General features: G+C 34.6%; 1 protein-coding gene and 1 non-coding gene across 2 annotated transcripts; one reads left to right on the top strand and one right to left on the bottom strand.

The window, feature by feature from the left end:
- Window positions 1-10,645: 10,645 nt before the first annotated feature.
- Window positions 10,646-19,153, top strand: LOC115973636 (cytochrome f-like). The gene is made up of 2 exons (XM_031093892.1): window positions 10,646-13,197; window positions 13,451-19,153. The coding sequence occupies exons 1-2, from the start codon at window positions 12,545-12,547 to the stop codon at window positions 14,430-14,432; spliced, it is 1,635 nt and encodes a 544-aa protein (XP_030949752.1). The 5' UTR covers window positions 10,646-12,544; the 3' UTR covers window positions 14,433-19,153.
- On the bottom strand, window positions 18,106-18,179 carry TRNAW-CCA. The gene has a single exon. It is a non-coding gene; the product is annotated as a tRNA-Trp (tRNA).
- Window positions 19,154-19,928: the final 775 nt, after the last annotated feature.

Here is a 19,928-nt window from a genome sequence, read left to right as displayed (position 1 = left end):
AACTATCCAAATATCAAATACATCAAAACTGATTAGTAAAAACATCAAAACTCCCCCTAAACACAATAAGTCAACTCCCCCTATGTACAAAAGTTCCTAAATTTACTCCCCATTTTTGTTATGTATTGCCAAAGGCAAAATCAGTCCTCAAAGGGTGGAAGTGGTGGAAAAGAACTCCTTTAGTCCATAAAATCAGCTCTCAATAAGGCAACCTTCATCAACAACTCATCAAGAAGCTATCCATGCGCAACCTGAGTAGTCATGATGGACTACACCATAGCATAGAGTGAAAATGGAGGAGCAATTGTAGGATCAACATCCTTTGCACCACCAGCAGGATCCATAGCTATAGTCGGATCCATAAATGTCTCCTTAGTAGCAAGCATAGCACCAGAGGTAGTAGTAGCATCTCCTCGTGGTCTCTTAGAAGTCTTAGTGCTTTGCTCAGCACTCTTCATCTGTGCCTATCTCTATCTAAGATAGGTGGCTCCTATAGTGGCAGTAATGTGTACTAACTCTAGGGGAGGAAAGTCCGACAAACCTAAGAACCTCAAAATCCTAAAAATAAACATAGGTAAGAACAACTTTTGACTCTTACCCTTACTCCTATAGATATCAACAATGGTTTGTATAAACATAGACGGAAAATACATAGAACCATCAGTAATGAAAGCATAAAGGAAAGCACATCGCTCAATGGGAACAGTATGAACATGGGAAATGGGATAGATGTTATGACATGTGATCCTTAAGTATAAAGAGTTAAGCTCAGTGAACTCACAAGAGTTGATTCTTGGTTCAAAACCCCAAGAAACAAGACGACCACACAGAAGAGACATCATATCATCCACAACAAGAAACTCAGTGTATAGGTATGTGTGTTTTCGTACTAAAGGCACTCCTAAAGCCTTAGAAACAATTTGTTTAGTGATAGTAAACTCTTGACCATGGATCTAGGAAGTCAAATAATGACCAACAGTAACCTCAGAATAGATAGAGAGATTATAGTAAAACTCTCTAATCAAGGCAGCAGCAGGAGGATCAAACACCTCACACAAGAAAACCCAATTCCTAGACACGAAGTTTCTACGTATAGAAGGATCTAGTTCACTCAACACTATTTCCCTTTCACCCCAAATAGACCTATACTTAGTCAAGGTCTCATATGTTTCCTCACACTTAGCTAACAGAAACCTATCTCTATCTCCTATGACTGAACAAGAAGAAGAAGACCCAGGGTTCCTATTAGCTATAGTTTTGAATTTCCGACCAACCTTAGGAGCCATGACTAAGAATCAAGAAAAGAAAAATAACAAAAACCAAGGGCAGATTGCATAAGAAGGATTAGACACAAGATAACATGTAATTTGAAAAAACTATATGATGTATGACAGTTATCCTCATATGATGCATGATCTAATGCTTTTAAACAGTCCAAAATCACCACAAATTGAAAAATTGACAAAGGAAATTTTAAGAATTTTAGAAAATCCCCAACTTTGAAAAATAACCAATCCTCAAAAATCCTCATATTGACAACTTGAACACTACAACAAGTAAAATACAAGTTATAATCACTCAATTCATCAATATTAGAAGTCAATTTCACTCAATTTTGTTCAATTTCACAAAATCCCCAATTCCTCAAAAACTAAGAACCCTAATTTTGAAATTTTCACATAAACTCAAAGATTTTGAAATTTAAGCATGTGAAGCATGTTTAAATGATGCATGAACAAAAACCCATGGTTCAGAATTGATCAAAAACCCTATATTCATCAAAAACCCAAAATTTGAAATGTGCAAAAACCCCAAAAAAAATTCATGAAAAATGCATGTAATCATGCAAAAAGATGAAAAAGAAAGGTTAAAAGAGTCTTACCTTAAGTAGATGAAGAAAAGCTTTGAAACTTTGACCACAAACACTACATTTTTTTTTTTTTTTTTTTTTTTAGATGAGGGATCAAGAGAGGAATCGAAGAGATAGACAAAAACTCTTTTGAAAAAAATCAAATCTAATTCCCTTTTGTTTTTAAAAAACTGAAATCCAATCGGTTGAGAGGAATCGAGTAGGAATCGAAATACACATGAAAACAGGCTCAACTGATCGAAAGGAATTGAGAGACTCAAGATTTTTAAAAGAAAAAGTCATTTTTCTCCTTCACATTTTGATCAATTGAAATCGGTCGAATTTCAAAGAAATAGAAATTTTGAAAAATCCTGGAAAAGTTTTTGCAGAATCATTTGAAAAAACTGTTTTTATGATATGACACGAATGTTCATGACTTCAAATGATTTTCAAAACCAAAATTTTCAAAGAAAAATTCAACTTTATCAATTTTCCTCACTCTTTTCTTTTCTCACATCCCAAAAATGCATTAAACATTTCTAGAAATTTAATTTTGGTAGGCCACAAAACATAACACACAATCACATGTACCATATTTAACAATGTTTTGCTTGTGGTGTGTGCAACTAGCAAGTGCATGAAATACTCGCAAGGTGATACGTAAACAGAGAATAAACACACTTTCTACATTATTCATCACATAAGTTTGAAAGTGACTATTACCTAAAGAGTTACATCATATAACTCCCATCTCTTAGAAAATACACTTGCAACCATGTATTTATTTTATTCTTTTCTTTTGAAGCATATTTTTCTTTTTGTTTTTTCTTTTTGTTTTTGCTTCTTTTAACTAATATACAATAACACCTTAAGAATTTTGCTGTGCAAGTGCTACACCTTACTGAGTATGGCTTTTATGATTTGTACACAGGTGTACATGATTGGTAAGTAATAGTGGTGAGATGATTATTTATGCCTTTTTCCTAGGATTTTTTAGTGCTTACAATCAAAAAAATGTGACTTCAAAATCAAGAGCATGTGATTAAAAACCATAAAAAACTCACACAATACAAGCACTACGTAGCACAAACTAGCAAAATGCAGAAAAATAATGCTCATCAAAGCTAAATAAGGTACACAGTCATGAAATGTAAATTTCATAGGCCAACCTCAATTACACAACTTGAAGATGCATAATACAAATTTTTTTATTTTCTATTTTTTTTATATTTAAAAAAAAAAAAAAAAAAAAAAAAACACAAAACATAAAACAAAACAATCCTAGAATGCATGTAATGAATGTTATGCAATGTAGTCCTAATAAACATAGTTTTGGGTCACAGAGATAGAAAAATTACAAAGGACCATGTTAGAAGGACTTTCACTAAGGCTAAAGTCTTTTGCATCCAGGGCCTTTAGATGCAACTTGGGTTGGGATTTGTTTTAATTTCAGCTCACTGTTATTGGTGATAAAGATTAAGAACTTCACAATGACTGTCATGATAAGTGGCAACAGGATTTGTGCTTTTTGGCACATGCACTTTTTGTTTGGGAGATTGGCTTTAAAAGCTTGCACTTAAAGAATTTGGTCTAGCAGCCCATCTCATCTCTCTCACAACTCTCTTTTATTGATTTTGTAGCTCTTTTCCTCACCATGTACCACCTAAAACCATTACAACAAAATGATCTAATCTGGCTTCAGACGAATTATGGGGATTCCACTGGAGTGGAGGCTCTTTAAATATGATTCAGTAACTAGGTTTGTTTTTTGGTGAGTAATGCCTATTGTGATTAGGAACAAATGCAAATCTAAATTAATTGAATATCAAAGTCACCGTCTATTGTCGTTGCAATAATTGAATCAATTATCAGTTGATTGCATTTTGATTCTATCCAATAGGCATAATCACCAAAACAAACTAGTTACGAAATCATATTAAGAGCCTCCACTCGTGTCCTAGCTCGTCTGAGAGCTAGATTTGCCTCAATTGTTTGTCTCTTGCCTTCAGCTTTACTCAAGTTAGCTTCCGCTACTTCAAGAGTTTGCTGAGCTTCTTGTGGATAAATGTCACTACCCTTTTCCGCATCATTGTACTAAAACGATGATCTCATTATACCTATTCGAGCGAACCGCCAGTCGAGAGCCGCATCGTTAAGCCATTGCGTCATAAGGCGTCTTCTCAAAATACCTATATCTTACAGCCGTGGCAAGAGGCTCGTGATGCGTATATGCCAAATTGTCCACTATAGTAGAACGATTCTTTAACTTCTTGATCCCAAACAATTCCCGATTCGGGTCAACACAAGATTGAAGGTCATTGCTCAATTTCTTCTCCATTTCTAAGTTTGTAGCCTTCGCAGTAGTCATCGATGTTAACCTACCAAATAAAAAGCCTGTTCAGGAGCCATCTAATTCTACCGCGGAAAGGATTCATAACCCTCTAATGGTTTCTGATGACAACATATTTTCCCGGGGACCCCGTAAATACTTCTGCTACGAAAAAAGTTTGTGATAAGAAACGCTCCATTTTTCGTGCTCTTGCTACGGTTAAGCGATCCTCTTCGGATAATTCGTCCAATCCAAGGATAGCTATAATGTCCTGAAGTTCTTTGTACCGCTGTAAAGTTTGTTTAACTCTTTGCGCAGTTTCATAATGTTCTTCACCAACGATCCGAGGTTGGAGCATAGTTGAAGTTGAATCTAAAGGATCAACTGCTGGATAGATACCTTTGGCAGCTAATCCTCTTGATAGTACGGTAGTAGCATCTAAATGTGCAAATGTCGTGGCAGGAGCAGGATCGGTCAAATCGTCCGCAGGCACATAAACTGCTTGAATAGAAGTTATGGATCCTTCTTTGGTAGAAGTAATTCTTTCTTGTAAAGAACCCATTTCGGTACTAAGGGTGGGTTGATAACCCACAGCGGAAGGCATTCTACCCAATAAGGCAGATACTTCGGATCCTGCTTGAACGAAACGGAAGATATTGTCGATAAATAGAAGTACGTCTTGTTCATTAACATCTCGGAAATATTCTGCCATGGTTAGGGCAGTTAAACCAACTCTCATACGAGCTCCAGGCGGTTCATTCATCTGACCATATACTAGAGCTACTTTTGATTCTGCAATATTTTGTTCATTAATTACTCCAGATTCTTTCATTTCCATGTAAAGATCATTTCCTTCACGAGTACGTTCACCTACTCCGCCAAATACAGATACACCCCCATGAGCTTTGGCAATGTTGTTGATCAATTCCATAATGAGTACTGTTTTACCCACCCCAGCTCCCCCGAATAGTCCTATTTTTCCTCCACGGCGATAAGGGGCTAAAAGATCTACTACTTTAATTCCTGTTTCAAAAATAGATAATTTTGTATCTAACTGTATAAAAGCAGGCGCAGATCTATGAATAGGAGATGTTGTGCGAGTATCTACAGGACCTAAATTGTCAACGGGCTCTCCAAGCACGTTGAAAATTCGTCCTAAAGTCGCTCCGCCGACCGGAACGCTTAAAGGAGCTCCCGTGTCAATCACTTCCATTCCTCTCATTAGACCATCTGTAGCACTCATAGCTACAGCTCTAACTCGATTATTTCCTAATAATTGTTGTACTTCACAAGTCACATTAATTTGTTGACCGGCAGTATCTCGACCCTTAACTACCAGAGCGTTGTAAATATTAGGCATTTTCCGGGGGGGGAAAGTTACATCCAGTACCGGACCGATGATTTGAGCTATACGTCCCAAGTTTTTTTTTTCAAGCGCGGAAACCCCAGGATCAGAAGTAGTAGGATTTATTCTCATAATAAAATATAATATGTCGAAATTTTTTTTGCGAAAATTATTGAAATAAAAAAATGTTCGATAGAAAAGCAAGTTGATCGGTTAATTCAATAATAATTCCATAATAAATGGGGTTTCGCACTGCACTAGATTTCGTTGGTACCATCCAATCGAATCCAATTCAATTGTTTATTTATTCAATTTCAATGAGTTAATTTTCAAGTTCAACCAACTCATTTTCAAAATCTCAGGCGGATCAATAAAAGTCTTGAGAAAGTCTTTCATTTGACTATCATTATAGACAATATCATCCATATTATTTATCGAATTCGAACCGGAACTCTATTTCTATTTACGACTCATTTTTTCTATCTTATTGGTGCCCTTATCTCATTTCTTAGTTAATATTTCAGCCTATCGATTTATGCCTAGCCTATTTTTTTTTTTTTTACCTATACCCTTTAGTTTTAGAGTTTTAGTTTCATGCTTTGCTTTTCATGGACGAACTCCTCATATTTTCACATCTAGGATTTACATATACAACATATATCACTGTCAAGAGTTAATTTCTTATTATTTAGATATTCCAATGGGGGGCGGGGGTAAGAGATTAGAAACTTGAGAAAACAAGGATTGGGTTGCGCCATACATATGAAAGAGTATACAATAATGGTGTATTTGGCGAATCAAATATCATGGTCTAATAACGAACCATTCTAATTAGTTGATAATTTTTTGAAAGGATTCCTTGAAAGGTTTCATTAACTCCTAATTCATGTCGAGTAGACCTTGTTGTTGCGAAAATTCTTAATTCATGAGTTGTAGGGAGGGACTTATGTCACCACAAACAGAGACTAAAGCAAGTGTTGGATTCAAAGCTGGTGTTAAAGATTATAAATTGACTTATTATACTCCTGACTATCAAACCAAAGATACTGATATCTTGGCAGCCTTCCGAGTAACTCCTCAACCTGGAGTTCCGCCCGAGGAAGCAGGGGCCGCGGTAGCTGCTGAATCTTCCACTGGGACATGGACAACTGTGTGGACTGACGGGCTTACCAGTCTTGATCGTTACAAAGGACGATGCTACCACATCGAGCCGGTTGCTGGAGAAGAAAATCAATTTATTGCTTATGTAGCTTACCCCTTAGACCTCTTTGAAGAAGGTTCTGTTACTAACATGTTTACTTCCATTGTGGGTAATGTATTTGGATTCAAGGCCCTGCGCGCTCTACGTCTGGAGGATTTGCGAATCCCTACTTCTTATTCTAAAACTTTCCAAGGTCCGCCTCATGGCATCCAAGTTGAGAGGGATAAATTAAACAAGTATGGCCGCCCCCTATTAGGATGTACTATTAAACCTAAATTGGGATTATCCGCTAAGAATTACGGTAGAGCAGTTTATGAATGTCTCCGCGGTGGGCTTGATTTTACCAAAGATGATGAGAACGTTAATTCCCAACCATTTATGCGTTGGAGAGACCGTTTCCTATTTTGTGCCGAAGCAATTTTTAAAGCGCAGGCTGAAACAGGTGAAATCAAAGGGCATTACTTGAATGCTACTGCAGGTACATGCGAAGAAATGATCAAAAGGGCTGTATTTGCCAGAGAACTGGGAGTTCCTATCGTAATGCATGACTACTTAACCGGGGGGTTCACTGCAAATACTAGCTTGGCTCATTATTGCCGAGATAATGGTCTACTTCTTCACATCCATCGTGCAATGCATGCAGTTATTGATCGCCAGAAGAATCATGGTATACACTTTCGTGTACTAGCTAAAGCATTACGTATGTCTGGTGGAGATCATATTCATGCCGGTACCGTAGTAGGTAAACTTGAAGGGGAAAGAGAAATCACTTTAGGCTTTGTTGATTTACTACGTGATGATTATATTGAAAAAGATCGAAGCCGCGGTATTTATTTCACTCAAGATTGGGTCTCTTTACCAGGTGTTCTGCCCGTGGCTTCGGGGGGTATTCACGTTTGGCATATGCCTGCTCTGACCGAAATCTTTGGAGATGATTCCGTACTACAATTTGGCGGAGGAACTTTGGGGCACCCTTGGGGAAATGCACCTGGTGCCGTAGCTAATCGAGTAGCTCTAGAAGCATGTGTACAAGCTCGTAATGAGGGACGTGATCTTGCTCGTGAGGTTAATGAAATTATCCGTGAGGCTGCTAAATGGAGTCCTGAGCTAGCTGCTGCTTGTGAAGTATGGAAAGAGATCAAATTTGAATTCCCAGCAATGGATACTTTGTAATCCAGTAATTACCGCTCGTTCTCTTAATTGAATTGTAATTAAACTCGGCCCAATCTTTTACTAAAAAAAGGATTGAGCCGAATACAAAACAAAGATACTATTGTATCTATTTTACAGATACATACTTATCTAGATATACGTATACAAGATCTTAAATAAATATATATATAAAACGAAACAACTTAAGCGTTTCTATTGTTGTGTTAGGTCCACAATTAATTCTATGGATCCTAAGGGTTGGTTGGTATCTTCTTTTATATCCCGTAGTTTCCGATCATGGATCGAGTCATATATGAGAGCTTCTTCTACCCATCCCGTATATTGTCCCTTTCGTTCTGTGTTGGACTAGAACCTTATTAGTAGACGAGATTTTACGAAAAACGTTCTTTCTTTATATTCATAGGATAGAACAATTATTTCTTTTTTCGATTTGAATTTGATACAACACACGCGGGGGGATCACTAGCTATTTCAAATCGAAAAAAGAAATAATTGAAATAATTAAACAACACCTACTTGTTTTTTTTGTTAATAGAACCCTAGTGATTGTATTTGGATGCGTATTAGGATAGTAAATGAAATATTCAAATGATTTTTTATCGAATGACTATTCATCTATTGTATTTTTCATGTAAATATGTGCAACAAGGCTTTATGGAAAAAGGGTGGTTCAACTCGATGTTGTCCAAAAAAAGGAGTTAGAATACGGGTATGGGCTAAGTAAATCAATGGGCAGCCTTGGTTCTATTGAAAATACCAGTGTAAGTGAAGACCCGATTAGAAATGATATAGATAAAAACACTCTTAGTGGGAGCGATAGTGACAATTCTAGTTACAGTAATGTTGATCATTTAGTCGGCGTTAGAGACATTCATAATTTCGTACCTGATGATACTTTTTTAGTTAGGGATAATAATAGGGACAGTTATTTCATATGTTTTGATATTGAAAATCAAATTTTTGAGATTGACAATGCTCATTCTTTTCTAAGTGAACTAGAAAGCTCTTTTTCTAATTCTCGGAATTTTTGTTATCTAAATAGTGTATCTAATAGTGATGATCCCCACTATGATCCTTACATATATGATACTAAATATAGTTGGAATAAACACATTACTAGCTGTATTGACAGCTATTTTCGTTCTCAAATTTGTATTGATAGTTACATTTTAAGTGGTATTGTCAATTACAATGACAATTACATTTCTAGTTACATTTTTGATGAAAGCAGAAATAGTAGTGAAACCCAGAGTTCAAGTATAAAAACGAGTCCGGCTGGTAGTGAGTTAACTATAACGGAAACGGAAAATTCTAATGATCTAGATTTTACTCAAAAATATAGGCATTTATGGGTTCAATGCGAAAATTGTTATGGATTAAATTATAAGAAATTTTTGAAATCAAAAATGAATATTTGCGAACACTGTGGACATCATTTGAAAATGAGTAGTTCAGATAGAATAGAACTTTTGATTGATCCAGGTACTTGGGTTCCTATGGATGAAGATATGGTCTCTGTGGATACCATTGAATTTCCGTTGGAAGAGGAATCTTACAAAGATCGTATTGATTCTTATCAAAGAAAAACAGGATTAACTGAGGCTGTTCAAACAGGCACAGGTCAACTAAACGGTATTCCCATAGCAATTGGGGTTATGGATTTTCAGTTTATGGGGGGTAGTATGGGCTCCGTAGTTGGCGAGAAGATCACTCGTTTGATCGAATATGCTACCAATCGGTTTTTGCCTCTTATTCTAGTGTGTGCTTCCGGAGGAGCACGCATGCAAGAAGGAAGTTTGAGCTTGATGCAAATGGCTAAAATAGCTTCCGCTTTATATGATTATCAATCAAAGAAAAAGTTATTCTATGTATCAATCCTTACATCTCCTACTACTGGTGGGGTGACAGCCAGTTTTGGTATGTTGGGCGATATCATTATTGCCGAACCCAATGCCTACATTGCATTTGCGGGTAAAAGAGTAATTGAACAAACATTGAATACGACAGTACCTGAGGGCTCACAAACGGCTGAATATTTATTCCATAAGGGCCAATTCGACCTAATCGTACCACGTAATCTTTTAAAAGACGTTCTGAGTGAGTTATTTCAGCTCCACGCTTTCTTTTCTCTGAATCAAAATTCAATCAAGTGGATCCTTAATAAAAATAAAAAAAATATATTAATTAATCAAAATATAAATTATTATTTTTTTTTTATAAAACGAGTAGTTATTTAGTTTATAGAAATCAAAGCCAAAATCCGTAGAATGGATTTTGGCTTGGTAGCATTTGATAACATAAGATTTAATTGTAAAAATAATTATGCGGATCATTTTTTTTTTACCGACATTCCCGATTACTAATCAGTAAAAACCTCTATCAAAAAAAAAGAATGCATTTCTTCTTCCGCTAAATGAAAATTAGGCAAGGAGAATAAAGCGAATTTCACGTTCTCTTCTTATGTGTATATAATTCAAATATAGAAAATTTAAAAGTGAAAAGTACAGAATCTTGCATCTTTCAATATTTTTTTAGAATCCCCAGTTTTACTAAGACTCCCTATTCCCGGATCGGATTGTAACAAATTTTTCAGGAAGTTGTAAGAAACTCTTTCTTTATTTTATTCCATTTTATGAAATTCAAATTATAAGACAAAAACAAGATAATAAAAAAGGCGATTATCATATATATATTTCATGTAGAAAGATGAAAAATTATATTTATTTAGTTCGACATTCCTTGCACTTATTTTATTATATTTATATATTTTTTATTATATCACATATACTCACTTAGATATGCTTAGTATAATTCTATATGAATTAGAAATAATGATTCTAAGATACCTTTATAACAATATAAATAACAATATAACAATAACAGGTAAAAATAGTAAATCCAGGTATCCATTTTATGACAAATTTACCCTCTTTTTTTGTGCCTTTCGTGGGCCTAATATTGCCGGCAATTGCGATGGCTTCTTTATCTCTTCATATTCAAAAAAACAAGATTTTTTAGATATCGATATGATGGGGCTAAATCTCATCTATTTTGTTTTTTTTTTTTTTCAAGATTTAGACTTAGACCATAACACAGATATCTATTTCTTAGAATAAAATATGTGATGTGGGTTCCCCCGAACATAAAGAAACTATTATTGTTATTCGTGTGTAAACATGATATATGAGTAAATAAATTATAGCTATTTGCAACGAAATCAAATCGGGATCGGGGCGAATGCCTTAAATGTAAAGTGAATATATCTATATGTATGTGGATATCTATAGGAAATCATACGAAATGGATATTATTATTTTATATCTAACCAATTCGATGAATTACTCCTAAAATAAAAGTTCACATCAGAATAGTGCTAGTTGATGAGAGTTATTTCGGAAACACACAAAAAGTCAAATTAATTTGGGTTATTCTCTCAATTTCAATAAAATGCAACTAGATCTAGTATGAATTGGCGATCAGAACATATATGGATAGAACTTATAGCAGGGTCTCGAAAAACAAGTAATTTCTGCTGGGCCTTTATCCTTTTTTTAGGTTCATTAGGGTTTTTATTAGTTGGAATTTCCAGTTATCTTGGTAGAAATTTGATATCTTTATTTCCGCCTACGCAAATCATTTTTTTTCCACAGGGGATCGTGATGTCTTTCTACGGAATTGCGGGTCTCTTTATTAGCTCTTATTTGTGGTGCACAATTTCGTGGAATGTAGGTAGTGGTTATGATCGGTTCGATAGAAAAGAAGGAATAGTGTGTATTTTTCGTTGGGGATTTCCTGGAAAAAATCGTCGCATCTTCCTCCAATTCTTTATGAAAGACGTACAGTCCATCAGAATAGAAGTGAAAGAGGGTATTTATGCTCGTCGTGTCCTTTATATGGAAATCGGGGGCCATGGCGCTATTCCTTTGACTCGTACTGATGAGAATTTGACTCCACGAGAACTTGAGCAAAAAGCTGCTGAATTGGCTTATTTCTTGCGTGTACCAATTGAAGTATTTTCAAAAATGAATTGAAACTGAAATGAAAAGAATGAATGCTTTTTTTATTTTCAATAGAGAGATTATATCTTGTAGATTCTCTTTTTTTTTGTTTTGTCAATCAATCTTTCTTTTTATCCCTTTTTGTACTTCTTAATTACCAAACGATTGGGATGCTTATAACGATAGCTTTTTTGTCTTGTTTTGGTAGTCATTTTTTTTATCAGAATCACAATATTCTTCAGAAAATTCTCTCAATTATTCCCGGACTATGCGTCGTTTTTTTTTTTCAAAAAATTGGATATTTTGATAGAAAGAGAGTTCTTTCGTTTCAAAATCTGAATAATATTTGTTACTTGAAGGGGCTCTTTCATGCATTTCTTTATTGAAAGGGGTCACTCTCTTCGAATTTTAGCAAGTGATAGATTTGGAAACAATCACTTGCTAAAATTCGAAGTGGATTCTTTTTTATTCCATTTCTGTATTATTTATAAATTCAAGTACTAACCGCTGAATCATACACAAAAAAAGCGGGGAATAGATTCGTGGGCTCGATAACTTGTAATAGAACTGATCCTTGATAGGAATATTAGTTAGTATCGTATAGCGTCAACGAATGGGGTGAGTTCATTAAAAATTCAAAGACGAAAAAATGGCAAAAAAGAAAGCATTCATTCCCCTTCTATATCTTGCATCTATAGTATTTTTGCCCTGGTGGATCTCTCTCTCATTTACTAAAAGTCTGGAATCTTGGGTTACTAATTGGTGGGATACTAGGCAATCCGAAATTTTTTTGAATGATATTCAAGAAAAGAGTATTCTAAAAAAATTCATAGAATTAGAGGAACTCTTACTCTTGGACGAAATGATAAAGGAATACCCGGGAACACATCTAGAAAAGCTTCGTATCGGAATCTACAACGAAACGATCCAATTGATCAAGATGCACAATGAAGATTGTATCCATACGATTTTGCACTTCTCGACAAATATGATCTGTTTCGTTATTCTAAGTGGTTATTCTATGCTAGGTAATGAAGAACTTGTTATTCTTAACTATTGGGTTCAAGAATTTCTATATAACTTAAGCGACACAATCAAAGCCTTTTCCATTCTTTTAGTAACTGATTTATGTATAGGATTCCATTCGCCCCACGGTTGGGAACTAATGATTGGATCTGTCTACAAAGATTTTGGATTTGCTCATAATGATCAAATTATATCCGGTCTTGTTTCTACCTTTCCGGTCATTCTAGATACAATTTTAAAATATTTGATTTTCCGTTATTTAAATCGTGTATCTCCCTCACTTGTAGTGATTTATCATTCAATGAATGACTGAAAAATGATTCACTGATCCAATTAGAATGGTTGGTTGTTACTTTGTACATAAGCAAAACATTCAAAACTGTACTTATTCTTTTTACTCATACAAGGGATTCGATTCCTCCTATATTCTATTCCATTACAATAAAATTCTTTTAGTACATAGCAGAATCATAGATAGGGAACTATACTAGACTAAGAACCTACCTAATTTTATTGTATAAATTTTCGATACCAATGATTGGACCATGCAAACTAGAAATACCCTTTTTTCTTGGATAAAGGAAGAGATTACTCGATCCATTTCCGTATCGCTCATGATATATATAATAACTGGGGCACCCATTTCAAATGCCTATCCCATTTTTGCACAGCAGGGTTATGAAAATCCACGCGAAGCGACCGGCCGTATTGTATGTGCCAATTGCCATTTAGCTAATAAACCCGTGGATATTGAGGTTCCACAGGCGGTACTTCCGGATACTGTATTTGAAGCGGTTGTTCGAATTCCTTATGATATGCAATTAAAACAAGTTCTTGCTAATGGTAAAAAGGGGGCTTTGAATGTGGGGGCTGTTCTTATTTTACCTGAAGGGTTTGAATTAGCCCCCCCCGATCGTATTTCGCCCGAGATTAAAGAAAAGATAGGCAATCTGTCTTTTCAGAACTACCGCCCGACTAAAAAAAATATTCTTGTGATAGGTCCTGTTCCTGGTCAGAAATATAGCGAAATCACCTTTCCTATTCTTTCCCCGGACCCCGCTACTAAGAAAGATGTTCACTTCTTAAAATATCCCATATACGTAGGCGGGAACAGGGGAAGGGGTCAGATTTATCCCGACGGTAGCAAGAGTAACAATAATGTTTATAATGCTACAGCAGCGGGTATAGTAAGCAAAATCATACGAAAAGAAAAAGGAGGATACGAAATAACCATAGTGGATGCATCGGATGGGCGTCAAGTGGTGGATATTATCCCCCCTGGACCTGAACTTCTTGTTTCAGAAGGAGAATCCGTCCAACTTGATCAACCATTAACGAGTAATCCTAATGTAGGTGGATTTGGTCAGGGGGATGCGGAAATAGTACTTCAAGATCCATTACGTGTCCAAGGCCTTTTGTTTTTCTTGGCATCCGTTATTTTAGCACAAATATTTTTGGTTCTTAAAAAGAAACAGTTTGAGAAGGTTCAATTGTCCGAAATGAATTTCTAGATCCTTGGATTTATTAACATAAAGTTTGTAAAAAGAACTAAATTTGTATTGGCAATTATATAATTATGTATAATCAAAAAAATTATTAAGAGCCTTTTTCTTTTCTACTAGAGTTTGGTAATTACTTGTACCGCCTAGTCATAGTATGTATATTGTGAAGAGGACCACTTGACTTTAACTCTTCTTTGTTTTTTTTTTTCAATCAATCCAAATTAGAGTGGTATGATTATGTCATTATTGTCATATTTAAATGACATAGAATCTATTGATAATTTTGTATTCGAATAAAATAAAATTCGACTAGATACTAAACATAAGATAAGTAAGTGGATAATATAAAAAAAGGTAGAAAGGAGGGGAACAAGGGATTATAGGAGGGTTTATTCGTCTTCCCAGCCTTCGATACAAGAAAAAAGAATTTTCCATACCTTTCTTGTATCTTGTATCGAAATAATAAGGTCTTGTGTCGAAATACTAATGATTTTAGGTTTTGATCCCATTTGTCAAAGATCCCATTTTTAGTTTCAAATTTTTCCAGGGTTCTCATAACCCTTTAATGAATTTATAATTCAATGGAAATTTTTATTAAATACAAATACTAAAAAAAAAAATAGAGTAAGGTTTTATTAGTATAGAAAAAATTTTCATGATATCTGATCAATAGAAATATATATATATTATTGTTATAGTTTGATTGTGTCCGCAAAAGAGGGATGGGATTTAATGGAGCGATTCCTTCTTTCTTTAAATTTGGAAAGTATCGACAAATACTATCAAGGAACAGATGTTCTGCATCAATCAATGAAGTTAGTTTTTTCAAAAACATCATGAGAAAGAAATGAAATGGGGTTTTTTCAAACATTGTAAAAGGGTGATTTATTTTTTTCATTTATACGAATAAAAGATTCTGATCATTAAGAACTCAACGGGACCTAACCCCTCTTTATTTATCTGATTCGAGGGAGATCCCGTTGAGTTCTTACGCTTTCATGTCTATAACTCAATGCATCCGATTACTACAGGGATGAACCCAATCCGGAATATGAACCATAAAAGAAAATACCGATTAAACCAATCACAAGAATACCCGTTACAGTGCCTATTATCCAAAGAGGAATCCTTCCAGTAGTATCGGCCATTTGTCCCGCGTACCTCCAAATTTCATCAAGTGGTCATGCTATAGACATAAACAGTCATAGATAATTATGATATGATATCCTTCCGAATGGGATAAGAGAATTTCTATTATTCTGTTGTTTACTATTCTCTTTGCTTCTCTTAATTGAAGAAATAATTGGAAAATAAAACAGCAAGTACAAAAATGAGTAATAAACCCCAGTAGAGACTGGTACGGTTCAATTCAACACTTTGTTCGTTCGGGTTTGATTGTGTCATAGATCTATAATTCGAATTAGGTTTATCGTTGTATGAACTGCATTGCTGATATTGACCCCAAAAAAGAAACGGTAGGTACAGCTAATCCGTGAACAGCCAACCATCGCACTGTAAAAATGGGATAGGTTCTATCTATGGTCATTGGGGCCTCCTAAAAAGATCTACTAAATTCATCGAGTTGTTCCAAAGGATCAAAACGGCCAGTTATTAATGGAATTCCTTGTCGACTCTCTGTAAAATACTCGTTTGGACGAGGGCTTCCAAATACATCGTAAGCTAAACCCGTGCTGACGAATAACCAACCCGCAATGAAAAGGGAAGGTATAGTAATGCTATGAATGACCCAGTATCGAATACTGGTAATAATATCAGCAAAAGAACGTTCTCCTGTGCTTCCAGACATGCCGAGCTCCACGTATTCTTGTACAGTCAAAAAGGGGATCGATTCCGTAAAAGATGAGATCAGTAAATGGGAATTCACTGAAATTAAATCTTTGTGAGATCGTCAATAGGGTACCAAGGGTGTCTTTAGAGTATACCGAATCAGTATAGCTATCCTTCTTCTGACACAGCAACGCAATTTCACAATTAGTATCTAAATGGAGTGCTAGAGACTTTCTTTTTTCTTTTATTGTTGCCTGTCGATGTAGTATTCTATACTATTCAATAAAAAAATTTTCAAATTCCTGTAGTAGTATAAGGGTTCTCTCCATTATCGGCTTCGGATTAGAAACTGAAGATCAGATAAAATGTGAATACAACGGGTTGCTTTCAAATAATTCGCGAGTGGGATTATCATATTCCATTCTCCTACACCTACAATTCAATTAGATCCAAAATATAAAAATATTCTTTCTTTTTGTGTTTGTAGAAGATGTTTTTTGTTGGAACCTCCCCCCCCCCTTTTTTTTTTCATTTTTAAGGAATTGGTTAGTTGTCCAGTAAGAAGTAAGACTAGCCGATAGTTTTCGACGAAAGAAAGAGAACAAAGAAGAAAATAATCAATATTCGCGATGCACGCATTGTTGTATTAGAACCAAAAGGCCGTTCTTGATCGAATTATAATTATAAAAGGGCGGGGGGCTCTCTAATTTAAGATATGTAAAGAAAAAATGTATAAGTTTCGCACGATTAGATCATGCGAAACTCTTTTTCTTCTCATTAGAGATATTATGAGAATGAACCCACTACTGAATCTAATGAGGTCAAATCAAATTAAAGTAAAAAAGAAAAGGGAAAGTAATAAAGTAAAGTTAAAGTAAAAAAAGGGAGATTCTAGTATAATCTAAGGTCATTCTTTGTTCGAAAATACACAATGTATTCGATACAATAATAAAAAAAAGATCAAAATTAAAATAGAAATGATTTTCCAATTTTAATTTTAAAGCGATTCAATTTCATTTTTTGAATGAAGTTACACAACAGAGTTTTTTATTATTTCTAATTTTGATTATTAATTATAATATATAATATTAGTATAAGAATATTAGTTTTTAAGATGAATCTGTTGATTGGGAATTAGGGGATGCTCAGATATCACAGATGATGAATTGATTTCTTACCTATGTCACTCCCATTTTTTTTTATTACTGTTTAGAAGGATTGATGAATCAAAAACTTTCAATTGAAAGAATAAGTGGAATTGGTCTTTTTGCTTATTCTTGTTTGTATCTTTCAAAAATTTGAATTTAGGGAAGTGCTTTCTAAACATATGTATAAAAAGACCATATTTCATTTAGCCTCTTTATGCTTACTATAACTAGTTATTTCGGTTTTCTACTAGCGGTTTTAACTATAACCTCAGCTCTATTTATCGGGTTGAACAAGATACGACTTATTTGAAATTAATTGAACAAACGATTCATAAAAAAACGAAATCTTTCTGTGTTATTCCATATATTCTATAGTTTCTTAAGTTTCTTACCGTGTCAATTTCCAATTTTTGGTCATTGAGATTCATGGGCAATATGAATTAATAGTTAAGAATAGATATTACCTCTCCTTTTCCTCTTTCAAACAAATTGAAATGATTGAAGTTTTTCTATTTGGAATTGTCTTAGGTCTAATTCCTATTACTTTGGCTGGATTATTTGTAACCGCATATTTACAATACAGACGCGGTGATCAGTTGGACCTTTAATTAATTAATAGCTCTTTTTTTGATTGACCCCTACTTGCTTTATTAATTTTAATACATAGGGCAGGGGGCAAATTGAAATTGCTGTTCAATTATTTCATTTCAGTGTAATTTTCGACCTAAGAATAACAAGAATGGGATCACGCTCTGTAGGATTTGAACCTACGACATCGGGTTTTGGAGACCCGCGTTCTACCGAACTGAACTAAGAGCGCTTTATTATCACACTAAATATTTTGTAAGTAACCCTAATATATTATATTTTTGCATGCGTATCCTATTCTATAGTAGAATAGAGTCAAATGAAAGATTGATCATGTTATGGATGCCCAATTTAATCGATTTCAATTGATCCCTCGTTACGATTCCTGCTCATAAGATAAGTAATAGAATAGGTAGGGATGACAGGATTTGAACCCGTGACATTTTGTACCCAAAACAAACGCGCTACCAAGCTGCGCTACATCCCTTTCAATTGGGTTACAGTGTCATTGTAGAGAATACCCGTATTGTTTTCCACATCTTTATTTACTCCATTTCTATACAAAAATTATCTTGTCATTTCTTCTTTTTGATCTCATATCATAGAACATATAATTAATTATTAATTAATTATAATAAACTACTTATATGCGTTACGTATAATGAAACCCGCTGTAAAAAAAAATGAATATTTTGGGGAAATGCTGGTACAGAAAAGGGCACGTTTTTTTTAAGAAAAGGAATATTCTACTGAATCGTTGTACATTTCAATTTGAATTAGGGATTCCGCGGACAAATACAAGCGATCATTAACTCCATATATGTCTGATCATATATGTATTACAAATTCCAATAAAGAAGGAGGATTTCAAATAAAATGCGAGATCTAAAAACATATCTCTCCGTGGCGCCGGTAGTAAGTACTATATGGTTCGGGTTTTTAGCAGGTCTATTGATAGAGATCAATCGTTTATTTCCGGATGCGCTGATATTCCCCTTTTTTTCATTCTAGTTAGTAACATGGGAAGTGGTGAAGAAGATTAGGGATTTAATAAAATCTCTGTGACTAATCCCTCCCCTTCCCATCTTTTAATTTTAGAATTTTTAAAATTCGAATAAGTTCGAAAAGAGAAAGAATAAAAGTGGATTCAAATTCAGTGAAACTCGGAACTCGGGCCTCAGGCCCGAGGCTCGAATTAAAATAAAATTTTTAATTTAAATTATTTAAATTAAAATAATTAAAAAGAGAATGAGAACGGAAATGGAAATTGATGGATAGGTCAACAAAATCATACAAAATACTTAAATGAAAGACGAAACGCTATATTGGGATTAGAAATGTAGTTAGAAATCATTGTATTACTTATTATTACTATCTTGATTGCAACGAAATTTTTCATAATTTTATTTCGAGTTAGCAACTTCGATTTTTTTTTTTCGTTCCTTTTTTCTCTTTGGATCGCAAAATAGAATAGTTGAGTGAATCAAAAATACAAAGGGGGTTCATGGCCAAGGGGAAAGATGTTCGAGTAACAGTTATTTTGGAATGTACCAATTGTGCTGTTCGAAATGATGCTAATAAGGAATCAAAGAGGGTTGGTATTTCCAGATATATTACTCAAAAGAATCGACACAATACGCCTAGTCGATTGGAATTGAGAAAATTCTGTCCCTTTTGTTACAAATATACAATTCATGGGGAGATAAAGAAATAGATGGAACCGATTACACGTATGTATTGTATGTCATCCTTCCAAGGAAGATGAAAAATGTCATATACCATATATTATATATAACATATATTTAAAGATAAACAAACCAAAAAGAAATCCCCGACAAAATTAGGATTTTCGGGATAAGGAATAAACAAATCATGGATAAATCCAAGCGACTCTATTTTAAATCCAAGCGATCTTTTCGTAGGCGTTTGCCCCCGATTGGGTCGGGGGATCGAATTGATTATAGAAACATGAGTTTAATTA

Source organism: Quercus lobata, unplaced genomic scaffold, assembly GCF_001633185.2.
Source record: "Quercus lobata isolate SW786 unplaced genomic scaffold, ValleyOak3.0 Primary Assembly Scq3eQI_311, whole genome shotgun sequence".
Lineage (NCBI taxonomy): Eukaryota > Viridiplantae > Streptophyta > Magnoliopsida > Fagales > Fagaceae > Quercus > Quercus lobata.
Note: the sequence above shows the minus strand (reverse complement) of the source record. Positions and strands in the feature narration are given on the sequence as shown.

Excerpts from the sequence above, each read along its gene's own strand:
- LOC115973636 (XM_031093892.1), top strand. The coding sequence starts at position 12,545 with ATGGCAAAAAAGAAAGCATTCATTCCCCTTCTATATCTTGCATCTATA. Across the intron at positions 13,198-13,450 it reads TATTTAAATCGTGTATCTCC|TACCAATGATTGGACCATGC; the intron begins CTCACTTGTAGT and ends ATAAATTTTCGA.